The sequence below is a fragment of the Pleurodeles waltl genome, chromosome 4_1, assembly GCF_031143425.1.
Source record: "Pleurodeles waltl isolate 20211129_DDA chromosome 4_1, aPleWal1.hap1.20221129, whole genome shotgun sequence".
Taxonomy (NCBI): Eukaryota; Metazoa; Chordata; class Amphibia; order Caudata; family Salamandridae; genus Pleurodeles; species Pleurodeles waltl.
Window position 1 is genome coordinate 242,749,069 of NC_090442.1, and position 21,367 is coordinate 242,770,435.

At 41.5% G+C, this 21,367-nt stretch overlaps 1 protein-coding gene across 1 annotated transcript in view; it reads right to left on the reverse strand.

The window, feature by feature from the left end:
- The window catches only part of TTC38 (tetratricopeptide repeat domain 38), a 309,404-nt gene that overhangs the window by 252,044 nt on the left and 35,993 nt on the right, over positions 1-21,367 (reverse strand). Inside the window, exon 4 of the mRNA XM_069228235.1 lies at positions 15,051-15,222. Coding sequence (XP_069084336.1) covers positions 15,051-15,222 — 172 coding nt within the window. The remainder of the gene's footprint in view (positions 1-15,050; positions 15,223-21,367) is intronic.

The following is a 21,367-nucleotide window of genomic DNA, read 5'->3' on the forward strand; positions in this document are numbered from 1 at the left end:
AGAAAAGTTCCATCATGTGTTATTTCAGTCAACAACAAAGATGTGAAATTTCTGGCTGATTCGGGGTCACCATTCGCATTAAAAAACATAACGGATTTTGGCATGAATGACAACATGGAGTTAAATGAATCTTGTATAAAATGTTTTGCACATGGTGGGAAAAGGGTGGCGATGGAGAAATGTGAGGCAAATTTACAATTTGATGGAAAATGTGCTTTAGGTCCTGTGCATGTTGTGAAAGATGGAACCAACTTGCTGGGTTGGGATGAACAAGGAGAGTTTGGAATCATATTCGACCCTAATCATCCAGATATGGTTCTGTCCAAGAGTGAGTCCGTATGCCAGGTGAAATGGAGTGTGTGTAGAGATTGGGTCAAATACTAACCAGAAGTATTTAGGGAGGAACCAGGAAAGATGAAAGGGTATCAACATTGCATAGTATTAAAAAAGGGATACAAGGCTGTAGCACAAAATGTTCTTAGAGTACCACTTGAGTTATGATTAGAACTCAAAAAAGAATTGGACAAGCTATGTTACATGGAAATTATTAAAGCCATTGGAGGATCTGAATGGTTAGCCCCTGTGGTTCTAGCGCGTGTGGATAAGTCCTTAAGATTATGTGTGGACTTGAGAGATCTCAATGCGAATATATGAGTTGATTAGCAACCTTTACAAAATATAAATGAAATCGTGTCAACGTTGAGTGGGGCACAATTTTTCGCTTCACTCGATATGTGGGGTGCAATTTTTTGCTTCACTTGATATTTCCTCAGCCTATCATCAAATTGGATTGAGCAGGTCTAGACATTACACATCATTTGTGACTCCTGAAGGGGCGTTCAGATATGTCTGCATGCCATTTGGACCGGCATCTGCGTCGGTAGTATTTCAAAGGTTAATGAAAAGATTGTTTGAAGGGATAGAAGGAGTTGTGTATTTTCAGGACGATATTTTGATATTTGGTAAGAACGAAATGGTACATGATGCAAGGGTGATGGAGGTCTTGGAGATCAGAAAAACAAGTGGATTAACTCTGAGGAAGGACAAGTGCAAATTTCCACAAAAAGGTGTGGATTACCTAGGACATAACATATCTGAGAAGGGTTTAGAACCCAAAATGAAACTCTTCGATGCTATAAGAAGTGTGCCTGAAACTACTGACAAAGACCAACTACGGAAGTTCCTAGATTTGGTAGAGTATAACGCAAAGTTTGTGTATAATCTTTCTGACAAGACAGCATGCCTTCATAATCTTATAAAGAAAAATGCAAAGTATTTTTGGAACGAAGAGATTACCAGGTGTTTTGAAGAAATTAAGAGAGACATTGCAGAAGCACATCCCCTCAAGGCATTTGACATCAATGATTTATGTATTGTTACTACTAATGCAAGCAACACAGGGTTAGGTGCAGTTCTCATGCAGCAAAGAAGTAATAAGAATGAAGAAACTATAGCATTTGCATCTAAGACCTTGAGGGGAGCTGAGAACATGTACTCCACAACAGAAAAGGAGGTGTTGGCATTATGGTGGGGCGTGCAGTATTTTAAGAACTTTCTATGGGGAAGAGAGTTCATTTTGAGAACTGACCATAAATTCTTAGTAGATTTATTCACAACAAAAGCTGGTGGTAGAGCTACCCCTCATATTTCAAAGTGTCAATATCAGTTGCAAGGATACCAGCATAAGCTGATGTATGTACCAAGTGTGAAGAATAGGGTGACAGATTGTCTTTTAATGTTACCTTTGAATGAAAATGAGAACTGATTAGATGTGATGGGCGACTTGGAGATGGTGTGTATGGTGAATTCTGTTACAGAAGTATCCAAAGGGGCCCTAAAGGAAGTGGAGTGGTTAGATGCACAGCTGAAGAAGAGCACTTACAAAGTGTAAAGAAATTCATAACACAAGGATGGCCTGATATAAATAAAAAAAAAAAAAAATAAAAAAAAAAACTCAGAGGTCTTAATTCCCTACAAGAGAGCTGAGGAGGAATTGTCTGTGGTTGGAAACATACTGTGAAGAGGTGATCAATTGGTAGTTCTGGAAACCTTGCCTAAAAGAGTATTAGACTTAGCACATGAGGGACATCCAGGAATTTGTGCTGCGAACGCAGGGTGAGGCAGGATGTTTGGTGGCTAGCTTTGGACAAAGCCATAGAACATTATGTTTGGGAATGCAGTTTGAGTGTGTTAGTGACAAGACTCAAGTAACATATCACTCACCTGTGCACCCAATTCAAGTAAAGAACATACCATGATCCAAGGTCACATTCAATGTATCTGGACCATTTGGAGTTTTTGGTAGTTTACCTAAATATGATTTAGTTATGGTGGACTACATGAGCAAGTGGCCGGAAGTAAAGTTTGTGGATAATGTGAGCTCAGATTCTATTATCAAATTCTTTAGGGAGGTGTTTTTGAAGGAAGGTTTCCTTGAGGAAATGGTAACCGACAATGGTAGACAACTGGTGCCATTAGAAATGCAACGTTTCAGAGTAGGCGCAGGCATAAAGCATGTCTTAACAAACCTATACCAACCCCGCAGCAACAGCCTGGTAGAGAGGTTCAAAAAGGGGTCAGAAAAGAAACTTGGAACTTGCTTTTATCAAAAAAGTAAATTGGAAAGATTCTATTGAAGAGTTATTGTGGGGAATAAGAGCAACACCACATATAAGTACCCCTATGTCCTCTTTCACCTTACTGAGAGGTAGAGTGGCTGGTTCTAAGTTAAACAAAGAATGGATGGACAAGAAGGGTTTGGATTTGGAGAGAATGGGAAGTGTAGTGGATGTCAGATCTGCAGTACAAAAGAAGTACATGTCCAGGGACTGTTGCACATGAGGTTGGATGTTCAGAAAGGAAATTTGGTCAGGATCACTAAGCCGGGTTTTGCCGCAAACGGTTATCTCATTTTTCTTCTCCTGTGAGAGTGAAGGAGGTCAAGGATCATGTGGTGGTGTTGGATAATGGGAAAACGTGGAACAAGTCCTTCCTTTCCATTGTACCTGAAAACAAAGCTGAATATGCGGGTGGTAAGATGGGTGTGCAGACAAGAGAGTGTTGCAGAAATGGTGGCAGGGATAGAAATATTTTGTGCAGGTCAAAGTCTAGTCCTGCAAGATTCAGAGATTACAACATGTATTAGCTTCTGTGACCTAACCAGGTGAGTTGAGAGTTCTGAAGTTCTGATAACGTCAGACATAATAATGGTGTTGTATATAAATTTTGTTTTGTCTTACTTGTTGTCATTTTCTGCTTATGTTCTTATTTGTTGTCATTACAAAGGAGGGTGATGTGTAGGGAAGAATGTTGGGGTGCCAAGGTTCTGGTTCCCTGCGTGGAAACTGGGAGAGGGGAGAGTGGCAGTTGGTGCCTGGGGGATGCCAGGTGTAGAGGATAAACTACATACTTTGATTTCCACATTTGTACATAAGACAGCCATATTCAAATTTGACTGCCCCTGTTTTTATTTAGGTGTATATGGGCTTCAAGCCTCTCTTCTCTTAAAAATTACAATCAAGAGAACAACAAGCCTTTCGTGCCATCTGCCACCACTGGATTTGAAACTCCAGGAGGCCAATATAAAGTCTTACAGTAATTGCGGCTTATAAGAACTGCTGTTCCCAAAGCCATCTCTATGTGCCAGGAAAACAGCAAAGTCAAAAGTCCAAGACTGTTAAGTTGGGAGGAACAGCTGGCAGCAGCTAAGTTTATGTGGGCATTTAATGTAATTTCTGCATCTAAGTGAATATAACATATTTTTTCCCATATGGGACACATAAAGGGCTTTGCTAAGACTCCTTTGGTAAGATAACATTGAACAGTACATGTCTCCAGAGATAAAGTGTTGTCAAGGAGGGTTCTAATGGTCTTTACTTTAGATTTCATTGGGATGGGGTAGGTGAACAGTACAGAGACAACATTTTTGGGTGAATTTAAAGAGGGTTATTCAGGACGCAACCAGAATGACTTTGGTTTCATCAAAACTGAGCTGCAACCAATTCTCCTTTGTATGGTTACGCTTACATCCATCTGGAGATATTTGATTATTAACAAGACATGACATTACCATCACAAGTTAAACAAGATGATGGGCTTAAAGTTACTTACAAAAAAAATAAAAAATAAAATCGAAATTACCAGGCTGACGCTGGAAATTTTAATCGAACTGCAGATGCATAACACAGCACCAGAGGTGACCCCATGTTTGACTAGGTAATGTTTTTGTCAATCTCTTGTTGTCCACTCACGAAGTCCAATACCTGCCTCTACAAAGGCAAAAAGGAAGTTGTTGCTTTCCCCAGGAGAATTGGTGCCTGCATTGGTTAAAATAAAATTGGTTTCTGGGATACTGTTACACGATGCTAGCTTTACCACTCATTAGAACATTGGAAGTTGGCAGCTCCATTGAAAACAATGGAGTGCTACGGGCTTTTACTGGCCGGTAAAAGCCCGCAGCGCCAACATTCCAATGGGCTTTGTTCACAGCAGCAGCTGTGAAAAAGCCTCACGGAGCCCCCGAGGGGATTCTAATCCCCTCGGCCTCCGTGAGCAATTTTTTTTTTTAAGAGAACATTCTGCCCTGAGTGGCAGAATGTTCTAATAGCCTTAGAACCCGCCATAGCGGGCCCTACCGGCTATTAAAGGCCCTTTCCCTTGTTAAATGGGAGCGGGCCTTTAATAGCCGGTAGAGCCCGCTACGGACGGTTCTAAAGCTATAGTATTCTGTGAAAATTTTTGCCACCTTTAAGAATTGTCCACTTCTTGGAGGGGACAGTATTTTGCTGTTCTATCCACTTCATTTTTCTTGAGCCATGCAGAATGCTGGTTCTCGTTTCTGAGCACTATTTTCCTTCGCTTTCATAACCGGGCTGAATATTGTTTGCATATTGGTCTTCCCCAATTTGTACCATACACCCTTCTGTATTCCCTGCTAGGAGAGGAGGACTTGGTTTGATGTACTTAAAAAAAAAAAAAAAAAAGGCCACAATGATGTCATCACTTGGCGTATTTCCTGTTCATTCACCTCTTATCAAGTAGATCAAGCGGAGAAGCATGATACCACAGCACCACATCTAGCAACTGCCAATGTATTACAGACCAAATTCTTAAGCCTAGTGAATCTAACTATGTAGTCACATCTCACCTTCATTCATTAATTGTAGTAAGAGGTGAAGCTTTTCAAATCTTATTCTACTCTCTTCTCCCACAGCAGATCTTAAAATGAGATTTAAGCAACTTCAAGTTACAAGTAAACATTCTGCAATTGTCTTTCACACTGTTCTTCATTCTTTTTCAGACTGCTACCCTCCACTGGGTTTAGGCAGTCTCCACTGTTGCTCTCCTTTTAGAGATTCACCAGCAAAGCCACGTACACACTGCCCAATACTCCTGAGGTGAAGCAGCAAATACATCCCATGGCAGCATCTCATCTTGTCTACCCGGTGGCTCACTTGTATTTCTCAAATGGATATCCATGGAATGCCAATGTCTCTGTGGCCTCCTCTGTTACACATCTATTAATAATCTGCTACTTTAATCTAAGGGTGTTACTAGGCATTCTTTGAACCTTAACAAACAAACAAATTATTTTTCATTTACCGTTGTTTTGCTTGCAATATTTTGTGAAATGCATGTGGGTAACTTCTCTGTAGCTTTCTTGATACATCTGATACTTCACAGCCAACTTCCAAACTGATTACTGGCAGTCTTGCATAACCTCAGGATGGAAGCTAGCAAAAGTGGTGTTAGTGCCCTTATCAGTCCATCCTGATGGACTGTTTACAAGCTGTGAAGATTTGCAATTTGGTCTTCTGCTGCATGTGGTATTTTACTAATTAGGTCCAATATGTCTTTTTCCTCCTTTTCTCACTGCACTTCTCGTGACCGCAGGTATCCGCCTTATATTGTGACCAGGGATCCGCCTTATAGGTCTACCTGTTCACAATCTATACTATGCATATGGCTAAGCTCACCAAACCCAAAATTGTCTGGTGCTGCATGTACACAGACAATACTCAGCATATTTTCTCTCTTGATTGGGATAAGTCGTTGATGGTCCTTCTCCACCTCTTTTTTAAGTCAGTCTTTTCAGTGGTTGGGCATCCATTGGCTCGCAAGCAATTCAGACAAAACCAAGGTGATAAAGCTGACTGCTTAGGCAGACTCCTTGATGAGCTAGTATTACATAGGCAAGAGGAGCTCTTCCTTTTTCCCTGTTAAGTCTGTCCACAATAATGGGTTACAATTTGACTCTATACTAATCTTTACTTTACAAATATCCACAGTTGTCTCTAGGTATGCACCTTTGTCATTTGTGGAAGGTGCTTTCTGTCTTTATGATAAAGGCAAGTCTTTAGCTTTATTAGTCTTTACTGGTTCTCGGTTAGGCTATACTTACTCACCCTAAATGAGTATCCTGAGTACTTAATATTCTATCTTAAGCTTAAATTGGGGATTCAGCTTTTTGAAAGGCTCATCTTTCCACGCATGACAAACGCCTCCATGCCGCCCTTCACTAAACCAAACTAGGGAGAATATTATTTTAAGGTTTTGTGTACCATCCATCAGCCTATCTACAGTCTTTATGCAAACATGTATCCGTGCTTTTATTCAGAGTGGGTCAGTGGTCTCCAATATTTTCTTTATTAAGAGCTGCTTATCTTCACTGAAAATCATCTCAAGCTTCTATTATTATTAGTGGTGCCATAGTGGTCAATCCAAACAAGAATACATTCGGTGCCACACCATGCATGATCCGCACCAGCGATCCCATCACTTCATCACGCAGGGTTGCCAGCAGTAATGCAAAAAGTCTGTATCAGTTTTGAATGCCTCTACGTGGGTAATACAAAACAACCATAGCTGCAATGCTACTAGCACCAAGTTAACAGTATGAGTAATAAGTCTACCCAAAGCCACATGATTTATCACTCAAACATAACCTTTAAATAGATTTAGGAAATTCAGCCTTTTTTCTCCAAACATCAGCCTAGGAGTTCAGAAAATACATACATTTTCATCTCAAAAATAAAAACACACACATAAATATATATATATATTTCACTGAAAAATACCACAAAAAAAAGCAGACTTTGAGAGTAGAGTGCTACTATCCATACAATATGCTTTCTTGTTAGTCCTGATATTGTTATTTGGCATTTATATAGCACACATTCTGCCATTAGCATTGCATCACAGCACCTTTCGCATGTTGGAAAGGACTTTTGGAACAAATCCCAGGTTTTCATCTAAGCCAGTCGGATGCTTAGGGTTATTCCATCACTTGTATTGTTTGATCAATACATTTTCAGTTACTCCTTGTGGGTTTTTTCGATATGTATCACAAAACTGTAATAACAATTGTGTATACCAATGTACACTGTACTGTTTATACAGGGATATTGTACCCCCCATCATACACTATGTCAACATTGCAAGTCACCAAGTCACAGAGAAGTTCCATTATATGGTCAAAGACCTCGGAGGTGACCTGCAATATCCTTTTTACATACGGCAGTAAACATTTTCATTTTATTCATTATAATAGATCATAACACCAATATTCTGACCCAAAAACTAATCATTTGCCTCTTGTTCTTTGATATGAAAGATTACCTATGGTTGCTCATATTTTGAATAAATGGTGACTGAAGTGTGAAATTATAGTTATGTAGTTCAATATAAGTCACTTTAACCCCTCTAGTGCTGCTGTTGAGGAGTTCCCAATGGTCATGCTACGTTCCCACTACAGCTGTTGGGATTGTATTGACAAGAAGCTGGGGAAGCCCTGGTTCTAGCTCTGGAGACTTCCCCTGTTAAAATACAGATGGGGACTAGACTGGACTCGCTTTCACCTCAGACCCTGTAGCCGCTGTGCTCCGATATCACAAGTATACCGGACAGTGCTAGACGAGCAGATAAAAGCTGCTCTGCGTTTCTGGCACCAATTCTCCCCACCCTACTGGGGTCCACCACAACAGAAGAGGCATCGCTGGAGTGCGGAAGAGTCTCCCCCACCACTGGATAGGGGAGAGTCTTCTCTATCCAGCGATGCTTCTGCCTAAAGCATTCCAGCTCATGGAGTGGCATTTTGCTCCCACCCATTACAATATACAGCACGGGGTGAACCCACCTCATGCATAGTCCTGCTATTGTGCCGTTCACATTTTGCTTCTGTTCACCAAAGCGCAGGGCAATGTGTCAGTCCACCCAAGCTGCTGATGAGATATTGAGCCAATTACAGCATACGGAAAAGGATGAGCCCACTTTATCCATAGTCCTGCTGTTGTGCCACTTGATATCTTGCTTCCACCAACCAAAGCATAAGGCAATGTGTCAGCCCACTTCAGGCATATCTTTGCTTTTACCATTTTTATCACACAATACATGATGATTTATTTTAGATAGCTAGCAGGGATTGCATCTTATTGAATGACTGTTTCATGGAGAAAAATTAGGAAGTGATTTTTCAGACAGTGCTAACTTGGCGGCCTCCACCCCATTTAGTTCTGTCACATATTCCCTTGTTCAATGCAGATGCTTCATGACAATACTGCTTTTGTGCCTATTGATTACTCCATTTCTTGGGATGCTAATGCACAAAACAAAAATTCATATGCCTAACAATTTCTATGGGAGCATAACACACTTCATGGTACACCTATGGCTTACCATTTCACTTTGGGAGTTGAAACCATTCTGGGCTAAATATAAGTGTAAGGAAATGCCTCCTTGGCATAGTTACCCCCTAACGTTTTGCCTTTGCTGGTGCGAAGTTATGATTTGAAAGTGTGCTGGGGCCCTGCTAACCAGGCCCCAGCACCAGTGTTCTTTCCCTAAACTGTACCTTTGTCTCCACAATTGGCACAACACTGGCACTCAGGTAAGTCCCTTCTAACTAGTATGCCTGGTACCAAGGTCCCTGATGCCAGGGAAGGTCTCTAAGGGCTGCAGCATGTCTTTTGCCACCCTGGATACCCCTCACTCAGCACATGCACACTGCTTCACCGCTTGTGTGTTCTGGTGGGGAGAAAATGACTAAGTCGACATGGCACTCCCCTCAGAGTGCCATGCCAACCTCACACTGCCTGTGGCATAGTTAAGTCACCCCTCTAGCAGGCCTTACAGCCCTAAGGCATGGTGTACTATACCACAGGTGAGGGCATATATGCAGGAGCACTATGCCCCTACAGTGTCTAAGCAAAACCTTAGACATTGTAAGTGCAGGGTAGCTATAAGAGTACATAGTCTGGGAGTTTGTCAAACACGAACTCCACAGTTCCATAATGGCTACACTGAAAACTGGGAAGTTTGGTATCAAACTTGTCAGCACAATAAATGCACACTGATGCCAGTGTGCAATTTATTGTAAAATACACACAGAGGGCATCTTAGAGATGCCCCCTGAAAACATACCCGACTTCTAGTGTAGGCTGACCAGTTCCTGCCAGCCTGCCACACACCAGACATGTTGCTGGTCACATGGGGAGAGTGCCTTTGTCACTCTGTGGCCAGGAACAAAGCCTGTACTGGGTGGAGGTGCTTCTCACCTTCCCCAGCAGGAACTGTAACACCTGGCGGTGAGCCTCAAAAGCTCACCCATTTTGTTATAGCGCCCCTGGGCATCCCAGCTAGTGGAGATGCCTGCCCCTCCGGCCACCGCCCCCACCTTTGGCGGCAAGGCTGGAGGAGATAATGAGAAAAACAAGGAGTCACCCACCAGTCAGGACAGCCCCTAAGGTGTCCTGAGCTGAGGTGACCCCTGCCTTGAGAAATCATCCATCTTGAGTTTGGAGGATTCCCCCAATAGGATTAGGGATGTGCCCCCCTTCCCACTGGGAGGAGGCACAAAGAGGGTGTAGCTGCCCTCAAGGACAGTAGCCATTGGCTACTGCCCTCCCAGACATAAACACACCCCTAAATTCAGTATTTAAGGGCTCCCCAGATCCCAGGAAATCAGATTCCTGCAACCTGAAGAAAGAAGGACTGCTTACCTACAAGCCTGCAGAGAAGGAGGAAGACGACAACTGATTAGGCCCCAGCCCTACCTGCCTGTCTACAACTTCGAAAACCTGCTCCAGCAACGCATCCAACAGGGACCAGCGACCTCTGAAGCCTCAGAGGACCGCCCTGGACTACAGGACCAAGTAACTCCAATGAACAGCGGCCCCTGTTCAAAACCTGCAACTTCTTTGCAACAAAGAAGCAACTTTCAAAGACTACACGTTTTCCGCCGGAAGCATGAGACTTCACACTCTGCACCCGACGCCCCCCGCTCAACCTGTAGAAAACAAACACCTCAGGGAGGACTCCCCGGCGACTGCGAGCCTGTGAGGAACCAGAGACGACCCCCCTGAACCCTCACAGCGACGCCTGCAGAGAGAATCCAGAGGCTCCCCCTGACCACGACTGCCTGTAACAAGGGACCCAACGCCTGGAACCAACACTGCACCCGCAGCCCCCAGGACCTGAAGGAACCGAACTTCAGTGCAAGAGCGACCCCCAGGCGACCCTGTGCCTAGCCCAGGTGGTGGCTGTCCCGAGAAGCCCCCCCTGTGCCTGCCTGCAACGCTAGAGTGACTCCCGGGTCCCTCCATTGTTTTCAATCTAAAACCCGACGCCTGCTTTGCTCACTGCACCCGGCTGCCCCTGTGCCGCTGAGGGTGTACTTTGTGTGCCTTCTCGTGGCCCCCCGGTGCTCTACAAAAGCCTCCTGGTCTGCCCCCGAGGACGCAAGCACTTACCTGCTGGCAGACTGGAACCGGAGCACCCCTGTTCCCCATAGGCTCCTATGTGTTTTGGACACCTCTTTGACCTCTGCACCTGACCGTCCCTGAGCTGCTGTTGTGGTAACTTTGGGGTTGCCTTGAACCCCCAACAGAGGGCTGCCTATGCCCCAAACGTGAGACTTGTAAGTGTTTTACTTACCTTCAAAACTAATCTTCACTTACCTCCCCAGGAACAGTTGATTTTTGCACTGTGTCCACTTCGAAAATAGCTTATTGCCATTTTTACAAAGATTGTATGTGATATTGCTTTCATTCAAAGTTCCTAAAGTATCTAAGTGAAGTACCTTACATTTAAAGTATTAATTGTAAATTTTGAACCTGTGGTTCTTAAAATAAACTAAGAAAATATATTTTTCAATATAAAAACCGGCCTGGAGTAAGTCTTCGAGTGTGTGTGCCTTATTTATTGCCTGTGTGTGTACAACAAATGCTTAACACTACCCTCTGATAAGCCTCCTGCTCGACCACACTACCACAAAATAGAGCATTAGAATTATCTACTTTTGCCACTATCTTACCTCTAAGGGGAACCCTCGGACTCTGTGCACACCATTTCTTACTTTGAAATAGTATATACAGAGCCGACTTCCTACAATAAGAATAGTGCATAAACCAACTATACAGTCCCACTGGTCTAATCATATGTAGGCAACTTTCAGCTTTTCACTGGTCATGGTCAGAGATACGTTTTTGATTGCTCTGAACCACCCCAATTATAATACTTTGTTAAAAAATCAGTCTGTTGTAAAACTTTGTCTGCCAAGTCCCAGATATTTATACTCCAGGTAGGGGTATAGCACTCAATGATCTTATACAAATGTCAGCTGCAGTTCAAGTAATACATACCAGGCAAAAGAGCTCATTATGGCACCAGAATGTACATGCTGTGCAAGAGCTCTACTGGTTATGTATAAGCCTGAGAATATATATATGCAATACAATAAATCATGCAGGTTGCCTACTTATGTTAGAAATTAGAAAGTAGACTATATGGGAGCTTGCGCAATAACTTATTTATAAAGGTTATAAGCTTTATATGGATACCTTCTTTTCAGTGTGTTTTGCAAAACAGTCCCTGGTGCTTCAATTCAAAGGCACCCAAAGGATTCCCTCAGGAGCTTGTATATAAGAATCTCCAAAAAGGCTAGAGCGGTAAATTGCTTACAGTGAACTTCTCGCTGTTAAACCGTTTTGCCAATGCAGAGTTCTCTCTCAGCAGGGGAAGAGGGTAGAGACGCAGTATTATTGTCCCCAATGTCCATCCTAGTCAGACCTGTGTATTCCAACATGCTTCACTTTGTTCCACACAAAAGTGAAATTCTGGGAAACTGACTGAAGTGGAGAATTCAGATGAATACATAGTATGTGACATTAAATGGCTGTGCAACGATAGATACCTTCCATGGCCCATTACTTTGTTAGCTATGTAGCCTTTCAAGTTGTTCCATTTATTCTGCAAATAAATGCCAGAGTTTTTCTTCCTCAATTAGATTTCAGTTACCTTGTTTTCATTGACTCCAGTACATAGCACATTTTGGTCTTGCCTTTGACCTGCTTGTTACTTTAATCCTCCATAAAAACGTGGCAGATGTTCTATCCACTGTAATACAAGTGCATTAGAGTCAACGCATTGCATTTTGCAGTGAATGTTTTGTAGCAGTATCCGGTCTGCCAAACCCTCAAGTCCTTAGTCTTTCTAGAAGGACTGTATAGGGAACCTCCAGCATGTTTAGCCCAGTTTTCAAATGTAGTTATGTTCACACAGTCTGATGTATGGCTCAATCACGACATCTTCAGAGCAGGGTCAAGACTGATTTGCATATGGTAAGGTCCAAACTGAGGTGGCATGGTGGGTAAAAGAACAATGGATTGGCATGCTACCCTGAGCAATAGCCTTTGTTTAGACAAATTGCAAGCATTCCTCACATCACTTCTTGTGTGTTTGATGGCTTTGTGTGTGGTGTATGAAAAGCATGTAAATGGCCAGTAAAGTGGTTAGATCCTTGATGTGGCATTACTGCTCACAATCAGTATGTCATTGGTTCATTAGCCTGATACTGTTATCATTTACTCTTTGAACCTATCACTATGTTTTGTGCCGAAATCAAATGGTATGAGTTTGTGCTTGCGTAGTAGATAGGCTGCGAGGGGCAACCTCTGACATTTTTGACAACTGTACACCCACTGGAGTCCAGGATGGTGTGACATTAATTGACCCCGCTCAGCTCTCTTTCCCACAATGCTCTGCAAACCTCGAACCTTGATTGAAAGTCTGTATTTTCATCATTATTCTGTGAAGAATATTTCCGTAATCTGTGGGGTTCCATAAAATTGCCACCACCAAGAGTTCCAAAATTTCTCTCAATAAAAACAACTGAGTAGTTGGGTACAGAGCGCAGAAAAGAGGGAAAGGAAAGCACCTGCTTTTTCAAACAAATGTTGTTCATTTTCAGTTTTATAAGCCACAAATGTACAGAAAGAAAAAGTAGTATTCAATACACACACACTTTCATCGATGAAGGTGGCAGACCCCCATCTCAACTCCTTACACACACCGTACCAAGATAAAGGTATCCTGTTAAGTCTATTACTATCAATTTTGTATGAGATACGTATTTGGTATGAAACAATTTTGTTCAGTTCCCAGAAGCAAATGTTGATATATTTAGTAGGTACCTTGAGACCGAAGGTAATGTTAGTAAGAACACTGGCACTTTCACGGTCCCCTATACTTGGGAACCACCTCCTCTCTGTGGAACTGAAGGTAATGTACAAGGGCGCACAAGCACCATCCATGCTTTTTCAATATCCACTGCATACCTTGTTATTAGGCAGTGCACTCTCCAAAGTTCTCCTTTTTAGGTGTGGCTTGACAGAGCATCTGTATGCAAGGCCTCTTGCCAATAGGCAATAGCTCTAAGTTAGAATGGGCTTTGGCTTCATCTCAAGGGTCATTTTTAGGGTTGAGCCTGCGTTGCATGCGCATGCGTATTGCAGCAAGACTTTTGTATTTAGAAAAGGGCTCGGAGCCCTGTCAACTTCACGTCAGTGTTTTTTATTGGTTCGTGGGCTTGCCTAATAAAATCTGCTTGCTTTCATTAGTCGAAGGCATGCATATGTCATGCCTTTTCCGGTGGCTAGCCCTCCTCGAGCGCAGCGACCAAGTACAGAAAACATGCGAGGCTCGCTGTTTTCCATCGGGCTCGTGGACTACTTTTTCTGTAATTTACGAGTGCGATCTCGCTTGGCAAAAGTCGAGCGCTTTACATTGTTAAATTCACTTTTTCGGGTTGTGTACATAAATGCACTTTTGCCCGATAGGTGAAAAGTCGGGTTGGGAGTTTACAACGCGATCAGCTCTAAAATGAGCAAACGCGAGACCCGTTGCATTGTAAATGCTTGTTTTCATTCTACTCGATATATTGGTGTATCATCTGGCCTTCTATAAAGCACATGCATTGCAATGCATGAGGGACTATTTAACTAGCACACTGAATCACCACATTTCAATTCTTCATTTCACTGATGCAGTGCATACAGAAAGCAACTGTACTGTTTTGATTTTATTTTACTGCACCATTCTTTATAAATGTTTTAGTCAGGACTTAGGGGCTGATTTAGAGTTTGACTGATAGGCTACTCCATCACAACGGGAATGGAGTACTCTCTCCACCAAAATGAAGGTCTGCCCACCTGATTTACAGGTCGCTGACAATAGTCCTCCAACAGCCTGATGGAGTAAGGCCAGTCCGAGGTTTAGCTGTTCGATTGCATGCCAGATCAAGAGTAAGAGACAGTAAAAACTTTTAAATGACCCTCACACCATAGAAGAAGACTCCCATGATGTGAGGGGGTTGGGGGTGGTGGGGGATCGTTCTTTAAAAACAAAATCCCACTCTGTCAAAAGTAATTTTGACAGTACTGTCCGTCAAACTTTAATACATTGAGAGAATCTGCAATTATGGTGGTTCTTGCCAATGTTAAGAGATATCTGAATTAAGAGTACAATTACTGGGACCGAGCGACTGATTATTTTACTACTTTGCCCTAACAGAATAGTTACCATACTCTAAAGTCTAAATCAGGCCCTTAAAGTGCAAGCAAGACTCACTAGCCTTGCCAAAGACTGCTATTTTTCCAAACCATTGTCTCCCCTGTATTCTCTGCTTGCTCATTGAGTTTCTTCTCCACATGAAACAACTGGGCACTGAATTTCAATATGTTTTATAGGATTTAATTCAAAGGAGAAAAAATGCTTACCCTTTTGAAAATGTTTCCACTGCGGCCACATGCAACTGCTCCCTGTCGCTCAATGGCTGCACTTTTGAGAGCTCAACCATCCTTTTTACTGCAATGTCCAACTCCACATCACAAAGCACAGATCGACCAGTGCCAATCAGCTCCAGTCCATTAGCTATCACGTGCCCCATCACTACAAGAAAAGTGTGAGAAAATATTTTCAAGGTATAGAAGTGCTTTAACAGAAATATTTGGCAAAGCATGCAGTCCTATGCTTTTCTTTTAAAAAGTCAGTGTGTCACAGGTTTTTATAAAGTTTATAAGGTTACATTCTCAGTGTGAATTTGTGAAGTTACAACTACTCCGTTATTGTTCTTTCTTTACCCCAGCTACACAGTATGCTTTACCTAAGCCAATTCGTTCGGTTTATATCTTGTTCGCCCCAATTACATTACTTTCCTCAAAAAAGACCAGTTAATCGTTAACGTGTGAAATGGCAAACTGGTTAAAAAAAACTACCGACAATGCAAAGCATTTGGCTTACAGAAAGATTATCTGAAAAACTTTCCTAAGCATTGGATTATATAATGAAATCACCCTTAATTATCTACCACTGAATATGATTGCAAAATCAGATTAAATTGATTTACCTAATTAGTTAATTAGAGCATTGACATTAGAATATATTTCGGTAAAAAGTGTGAAAGAAACATGTTATGGATAAACAATATCAGAATCATTTTAACAGTAAATGTGGTTAATAAGTACAATGACAATCTAGTTTTTTTTTTTTTTAACAGTTTGTTTGCAAAACTATTGCTTTCGCCTTGCAAGAGTATGTCAGCCATCAAGATAGGTCAGCTACTTAGTAAGAGAAGCAAACCAGCCAAGAGGATGGAATTTCTAGACCTATGCATGATACTTAACTCGCCTTCCATTTAAGTGAGACCAATTTACGTCACAATGGATTAGGTGAGTGCATGCAATATATATTTTTTTTTAAATGGATGGATAATAACTGCCTCAAAAGTAATTTGGAGAAGACTGAGATTCTTGTGGTGGAAAGGGACCATCTTGCCTGTGCCCCTGTTTGTTGGGCTTCTTCTCTAAGTTCTTTCGCTAAACCCAAGTAATTTAGAAAAGCCTAGAAGTCAAATTAGATTAAAATCTCAAACTGGACATGCACGTTTCTGTCATTGTTGCTTCATGCTCTTTTTATCTTCACAGATTGAGGGCTAGTCTCCCGTTCTTTCTAATGATGGTAAAACAACAGCATTTACATCACTAATGGATCCAGAATTGAATTGTAACTCGTTCTGCCTATTTACTTCTAAGCAAAATGTTCACAGTCCTCAGATTGTTCAAAATAAAACAGAAAGATCAGTAATTTTAGCTCTGTGCTTTACATGTGCTAAGCCCCTTGGCTGAAAGTGTCACTGACTGCCTGTCAGTAACAGAATTACTTTCAAAATTACATTCCTGGTATACAAATGTTTGTATACTTCCACAACCAATTTCCTTACACCTAATCTATTGAAATACTTCAGGATCTCTTTGCTCATCTTATTCTGATCTTCTGGTCCCTCGTTTCATAAATCCACCTTTGGTCGTAAATCCCTTTCAGTACCTGCGATTTGGAACAGCCTACCATTTCTTCCTACTTTCATTTTAGTAAGAAACCTAAAACACATATCTTTTTACTCTAGTTTTCCCCGATCCTGGAGCACTTCTTATTGTGACCTTTGGGTGTGAGCATGCCATGTAAACACAATGCCTATCTTAACATTAATCTATGTCAGTGCACCATGCATGTATTCATAATCTGTGCAGCATGAAGGACTCCCTGAATATGAAGGCAAAGCACCTTGGAGTGGCAAGCCCCAGGTGTCACTACTGTTATACTACCCATACAGTTTGCTGGAGATCGTTATTAGAACTGATCAGATCTAGACAGCATCTAGTTCTAATCACTAGACATAATGTTCCCACCTCCACCAGCAAAACCTTTTACAAAATGCTGAATTACAAAACAAACTATGAGCAAGGGTATCTCATGCAACAGTATACCCACATTCAATGTGTGAGAGCTTGAAGAAAAGACTACTGATGCACAAGAAATGTTTCACGTTCTGATCACCAGAGAATGATGCACAATTCTGACAATCCATGCTGCACAACTCTTTTTAGTGAATGCTAAAATTTGGACAGTGCTGCCAACAATAACAATAAATACATGTCAGTAAGAGTCCAGTTGTTTATACAGAAAGCAATACTGGCAATCATCCAGTTATCAAACGCCCCAAGTAGTAACAGTTGGGAAACGGAGTCATTGCGAGATCAAATAAATTGAGTGTTATCTATGCTGGACTTTAGTCGTGGCCAAAGTGCTGGCCTTTACAGATAGTGAGGGCATGGTGTGTCCTTTGGATGCGCTTTGAGGTGAAATGGGCTGAGTTCTGTACTCTAAAGTGGACTAGAGGCTGAACATGGAAGCGAATCAGGCATTGATGAGCAGACAGGTTATTGGGCTCTGTTATGGGAAGATTTCTGTACAGGGCCACGGTTTAAGCCTCTGGGTTAGACCCGGTATGGGTTACAGTGGGATGGCATTGAAAAGATCTATTTAATTTTCTTTAGTTTGGAAACGGTTGAGTTCAGGGAAAGGATGAGCTTTGGACAAAGCAATCCCATCAAATCGTTTCAACAGTACGACCAAACTATAGTCAATGAAACTCCATTCTCATAGTGATGCACGTTTCATGTTTCAAAGTGCTCTTGAAAATGTTGCTCAGCAGAAGGCCTTTGATGAATTCTCCCATGTGAGCAAATTAAGCGTTAGCAGTGACAAACATGACGTTTGTGCAGGTCTTGTAAATCTGAGGAAAAGAAAAGCGCCCTGCACTGCATGTTTATAACATAAGGGGCAGGGCTTTCCAGATAACATATACGTATATGTTGCATGGAAACTAGTTTTAACTGAATGATAAACATGAGACAGTAACTCGTCAGAGTGTGTATGTGCAAGGCTGAAGGACAGCCATTTTTATGTAGAGCCCTTTGTCACCCATGTGGGCTATGAAGATCTCTGCTTGAGGCCTTCTGCATCTGTCACCACGTTGACTCTTTGACAAGTGTCCTTGTGGGGGTGATACAATCTTAAAATTAAGAGTCTGGCAACACTGTAAAATTGAGCATTTTTGTGGGTCTGTGCCGACAACCTCTCATGTTTGCATTAGCATTCATTTGTAGTTACAGTTCATACCCAGCTATTGTGCCCCTCCCTCTTTATTTCTTCCTTTCTGGTTCCTCTTCGGTTCACTACATCCTTGTCTGTTTTCTATCCTCACTGTGCTTTATTTCAGATTCCCCTTCTCCTCCTCCAGGCTCAAGGTTCGTTCTTGGTCTTCCCTAGGCTTTCTATGGTGTTTAACATTAAGGAAAGAGGGAGTTATACAATTAATTCCGGAGACATTCCTACTGTAAGTTACGGATTTGTTTTGTTACATCCATGCTTTGGTCATCCTTTTCTATAGTGGAGCCAACTGTATCTTTGCCAACTCTGGAGTACATAAAATGGAACATCCTAGGGCCCAGCACAGGCTTCCTTTCCCCAACCCCTTACCCTGGTTCTGGGGTAACGCTTTATCTTCCACTGTTGAACCAGAGTTTAGGGAATGGTAAGGGGAGGTTTGGCCGCACATCAACTGGCAGTTCAGCAAAATTACTGACAGTATACCAGGCCATATTTCTGATTATGATGGTCCATATATTTTAAACACATTTTGCCTCAATTCTTTGGAGAAAAGGGTGCTCAATCTAAAACAGAGATTCTGGGAAATCCCTACATCTGCCAATTTCAACAACTGAGATATTACTCTACATGGAGTGAGGAGGCCGCTGCATGGGCCTCGTATTAAGGTCTCAGAGAGGATCTTGATGCTTTATAACTGGTGTTAACAGACCTACATGATCGACAACCTCCACTGACCTTCCACTGCAGAGATATGCTCAGAACAGAAATTTGGGTGGGGGTTTCTTTGCTGTATGTATTTGGTGATTTTCTTCCTGATAAAACATGGCCCTTTGCCATTTATTGCTTTGTGGTTGATACAAAGCAACTTGAAGGTGGATCTTAGGCAACCAATAAACAATGTAGGTCTTTCAAGGAACAGTAGATGTGAGCTTGTTGCTTTACATGTAGTAGACTGGCAGCAGAGTTCTGAATTATGTGTAGTCTTTTCATTGTTGATAGAGGTGATCTGTGTTATAGGCCATTAGCAAAATCAAGTTTAGATAATATAGGAGAGATAGTGACTTGGATCTTTGTGGAAATCCTAGGTGGGCAAAGATGTGTCACAGGGTTTTCAGAGTAATACACTTGGTAATTCAGAGTTTTCTTATCTCTCTGGATACTTTAAGTGGTGGTTCCAGATTGTTAGGCCAGGCGTACCCTCGGACATAATTTTTCCAACTGCCACAGTTGGTGAGTATTTCAGGTTTGGACGCATTCAATTTGAGGTGCTTCATGTAATCCACTGATCAATGGCTCATAGGTAACTGAAGATTTTGAAGTTTTCAAAGCGATTGTGGCTCTCCCGTTTAATAAATATTTGCATGTCATCTGCATAGTTAGAAAAGGTGAAATGAGAATCATTTCCGGTAAGGACTTTATGTAGATGTTGAAAAGTATGCATGAGATGATAGCGATTCCTGCTTTTATGATGTAGGGTTTGGATGAATATCTACCCAGCGGTTATGAAACCAATTCGTCATCCAGATTCACAGTTTTGCGTTCAACAGACAAACCTAAGTAAATTCACAGTAAATTCATGCCCTGTATTTACTATCTAGAACTAAATACTGTAACTATTCTTTGCCAATTAATTTCAGTATTCTTCCATCATATCAAGACTGCAAAGGTCTTTTCCAAACATAATCTTCAAGCGGAACAATCTGATAAGGACCAAGACTGAGGAGAAATGGAAGACTGCATTTAATACTAGTTATTGTCATTTCGAGTATCTAGTCAAGCCATGTGACATTTGCAATGCCCCACGTGCTTTTCATCATTATGTTGGCAAAGTCTTGTGTGACCTATTGGATACTTACCTGGTAATACACCTTGATGACATTCTCATATTTTCAGAAACTATTGAACAGCAAAGGAATTATATAAGAGCAGTTTTGTCACATCTCCAAACCATTCATTACATGGCAAGTGTGAGAAGTGCTTATTTGAGACTTCTACTGTCACATTTTTTTTTTAGATTTCCTTATTTCCTCAAAAGGGAAAAGTATGGATATTGGCAAAGTCTCTGATGTAACAGAATAACCAACTCCTTCCACAATTAAAGAACCTCAGGGTCTTACAGGCCTTACCACTATTTACAGACACTTTATCTGTGCTTTTCATCTATAGTCACTCCTTATCGCCAAGTTAACTAAAAAAACAGAAGCGCTCAAGTGGGGCCTGGAACAGGAACACGCACTTAAGACATTAAAAAATGCTTTCATCTCTGCACAGAGCCTTTGTCAACCTAATCACAATTTACCTATTACTGTTAAGACTGATGCTTCAGTAATCACCAAAGGGGTCTTTCTGTCACCACATCCTGAATCAGATGCTGGTTGTTTTTATTCAAAACTCATAATGCTACTGAAAATAACTACTCCATTTACAACTGAGAACTTATAACCATCAATGTATAATTTACCCACTAGATGCTCATGATGATCATGTGGGAGCAGCAGAGATGATCACGGTCTGGACAGACCGTAAGAATGAAGGACTCTTATGTTCCACTAGGTACACAATCCTACATATAATAGATGGTCACTATGTTACTCCAGATTAGATTACATAATTTTTCATCACCTAAGAAATCGGCATGGCAAGGCCAATGCCTTTTAAGGCCACAAAGATGAAGAAACCACAATCTCACTCCCTCTTTTACCTGCAGTTCATGAACAGATCCTACAGATTTTCAAGAATTCTTAAAGCTACTAAGACATGAACAAGATCATGAGATAATGACAGTTAATAAAAGTTTGATGGAGGGCGCCCTGTAACAAGACGGCCACCTGTCAAACCTTTACAACATTTTAGTTTTACCAAAAAGAAACTTCCAAAGCAAGAGTTTTTTTGGGGGGAAAAAGTCAAACTAACCAAGGGACTTGTATCCCATGGTGTGAGAATTATAATTATTTTTTGTACTCGTACATAACGAACAGCAAAAAATAAAATAAATTACAAAAAATTAACATAATCCAACTAAAATCAGGCAAATAATGTTCTAAGTGAACCTCTGAAGGCCCATACTCCATTGGGTCGTCATAGG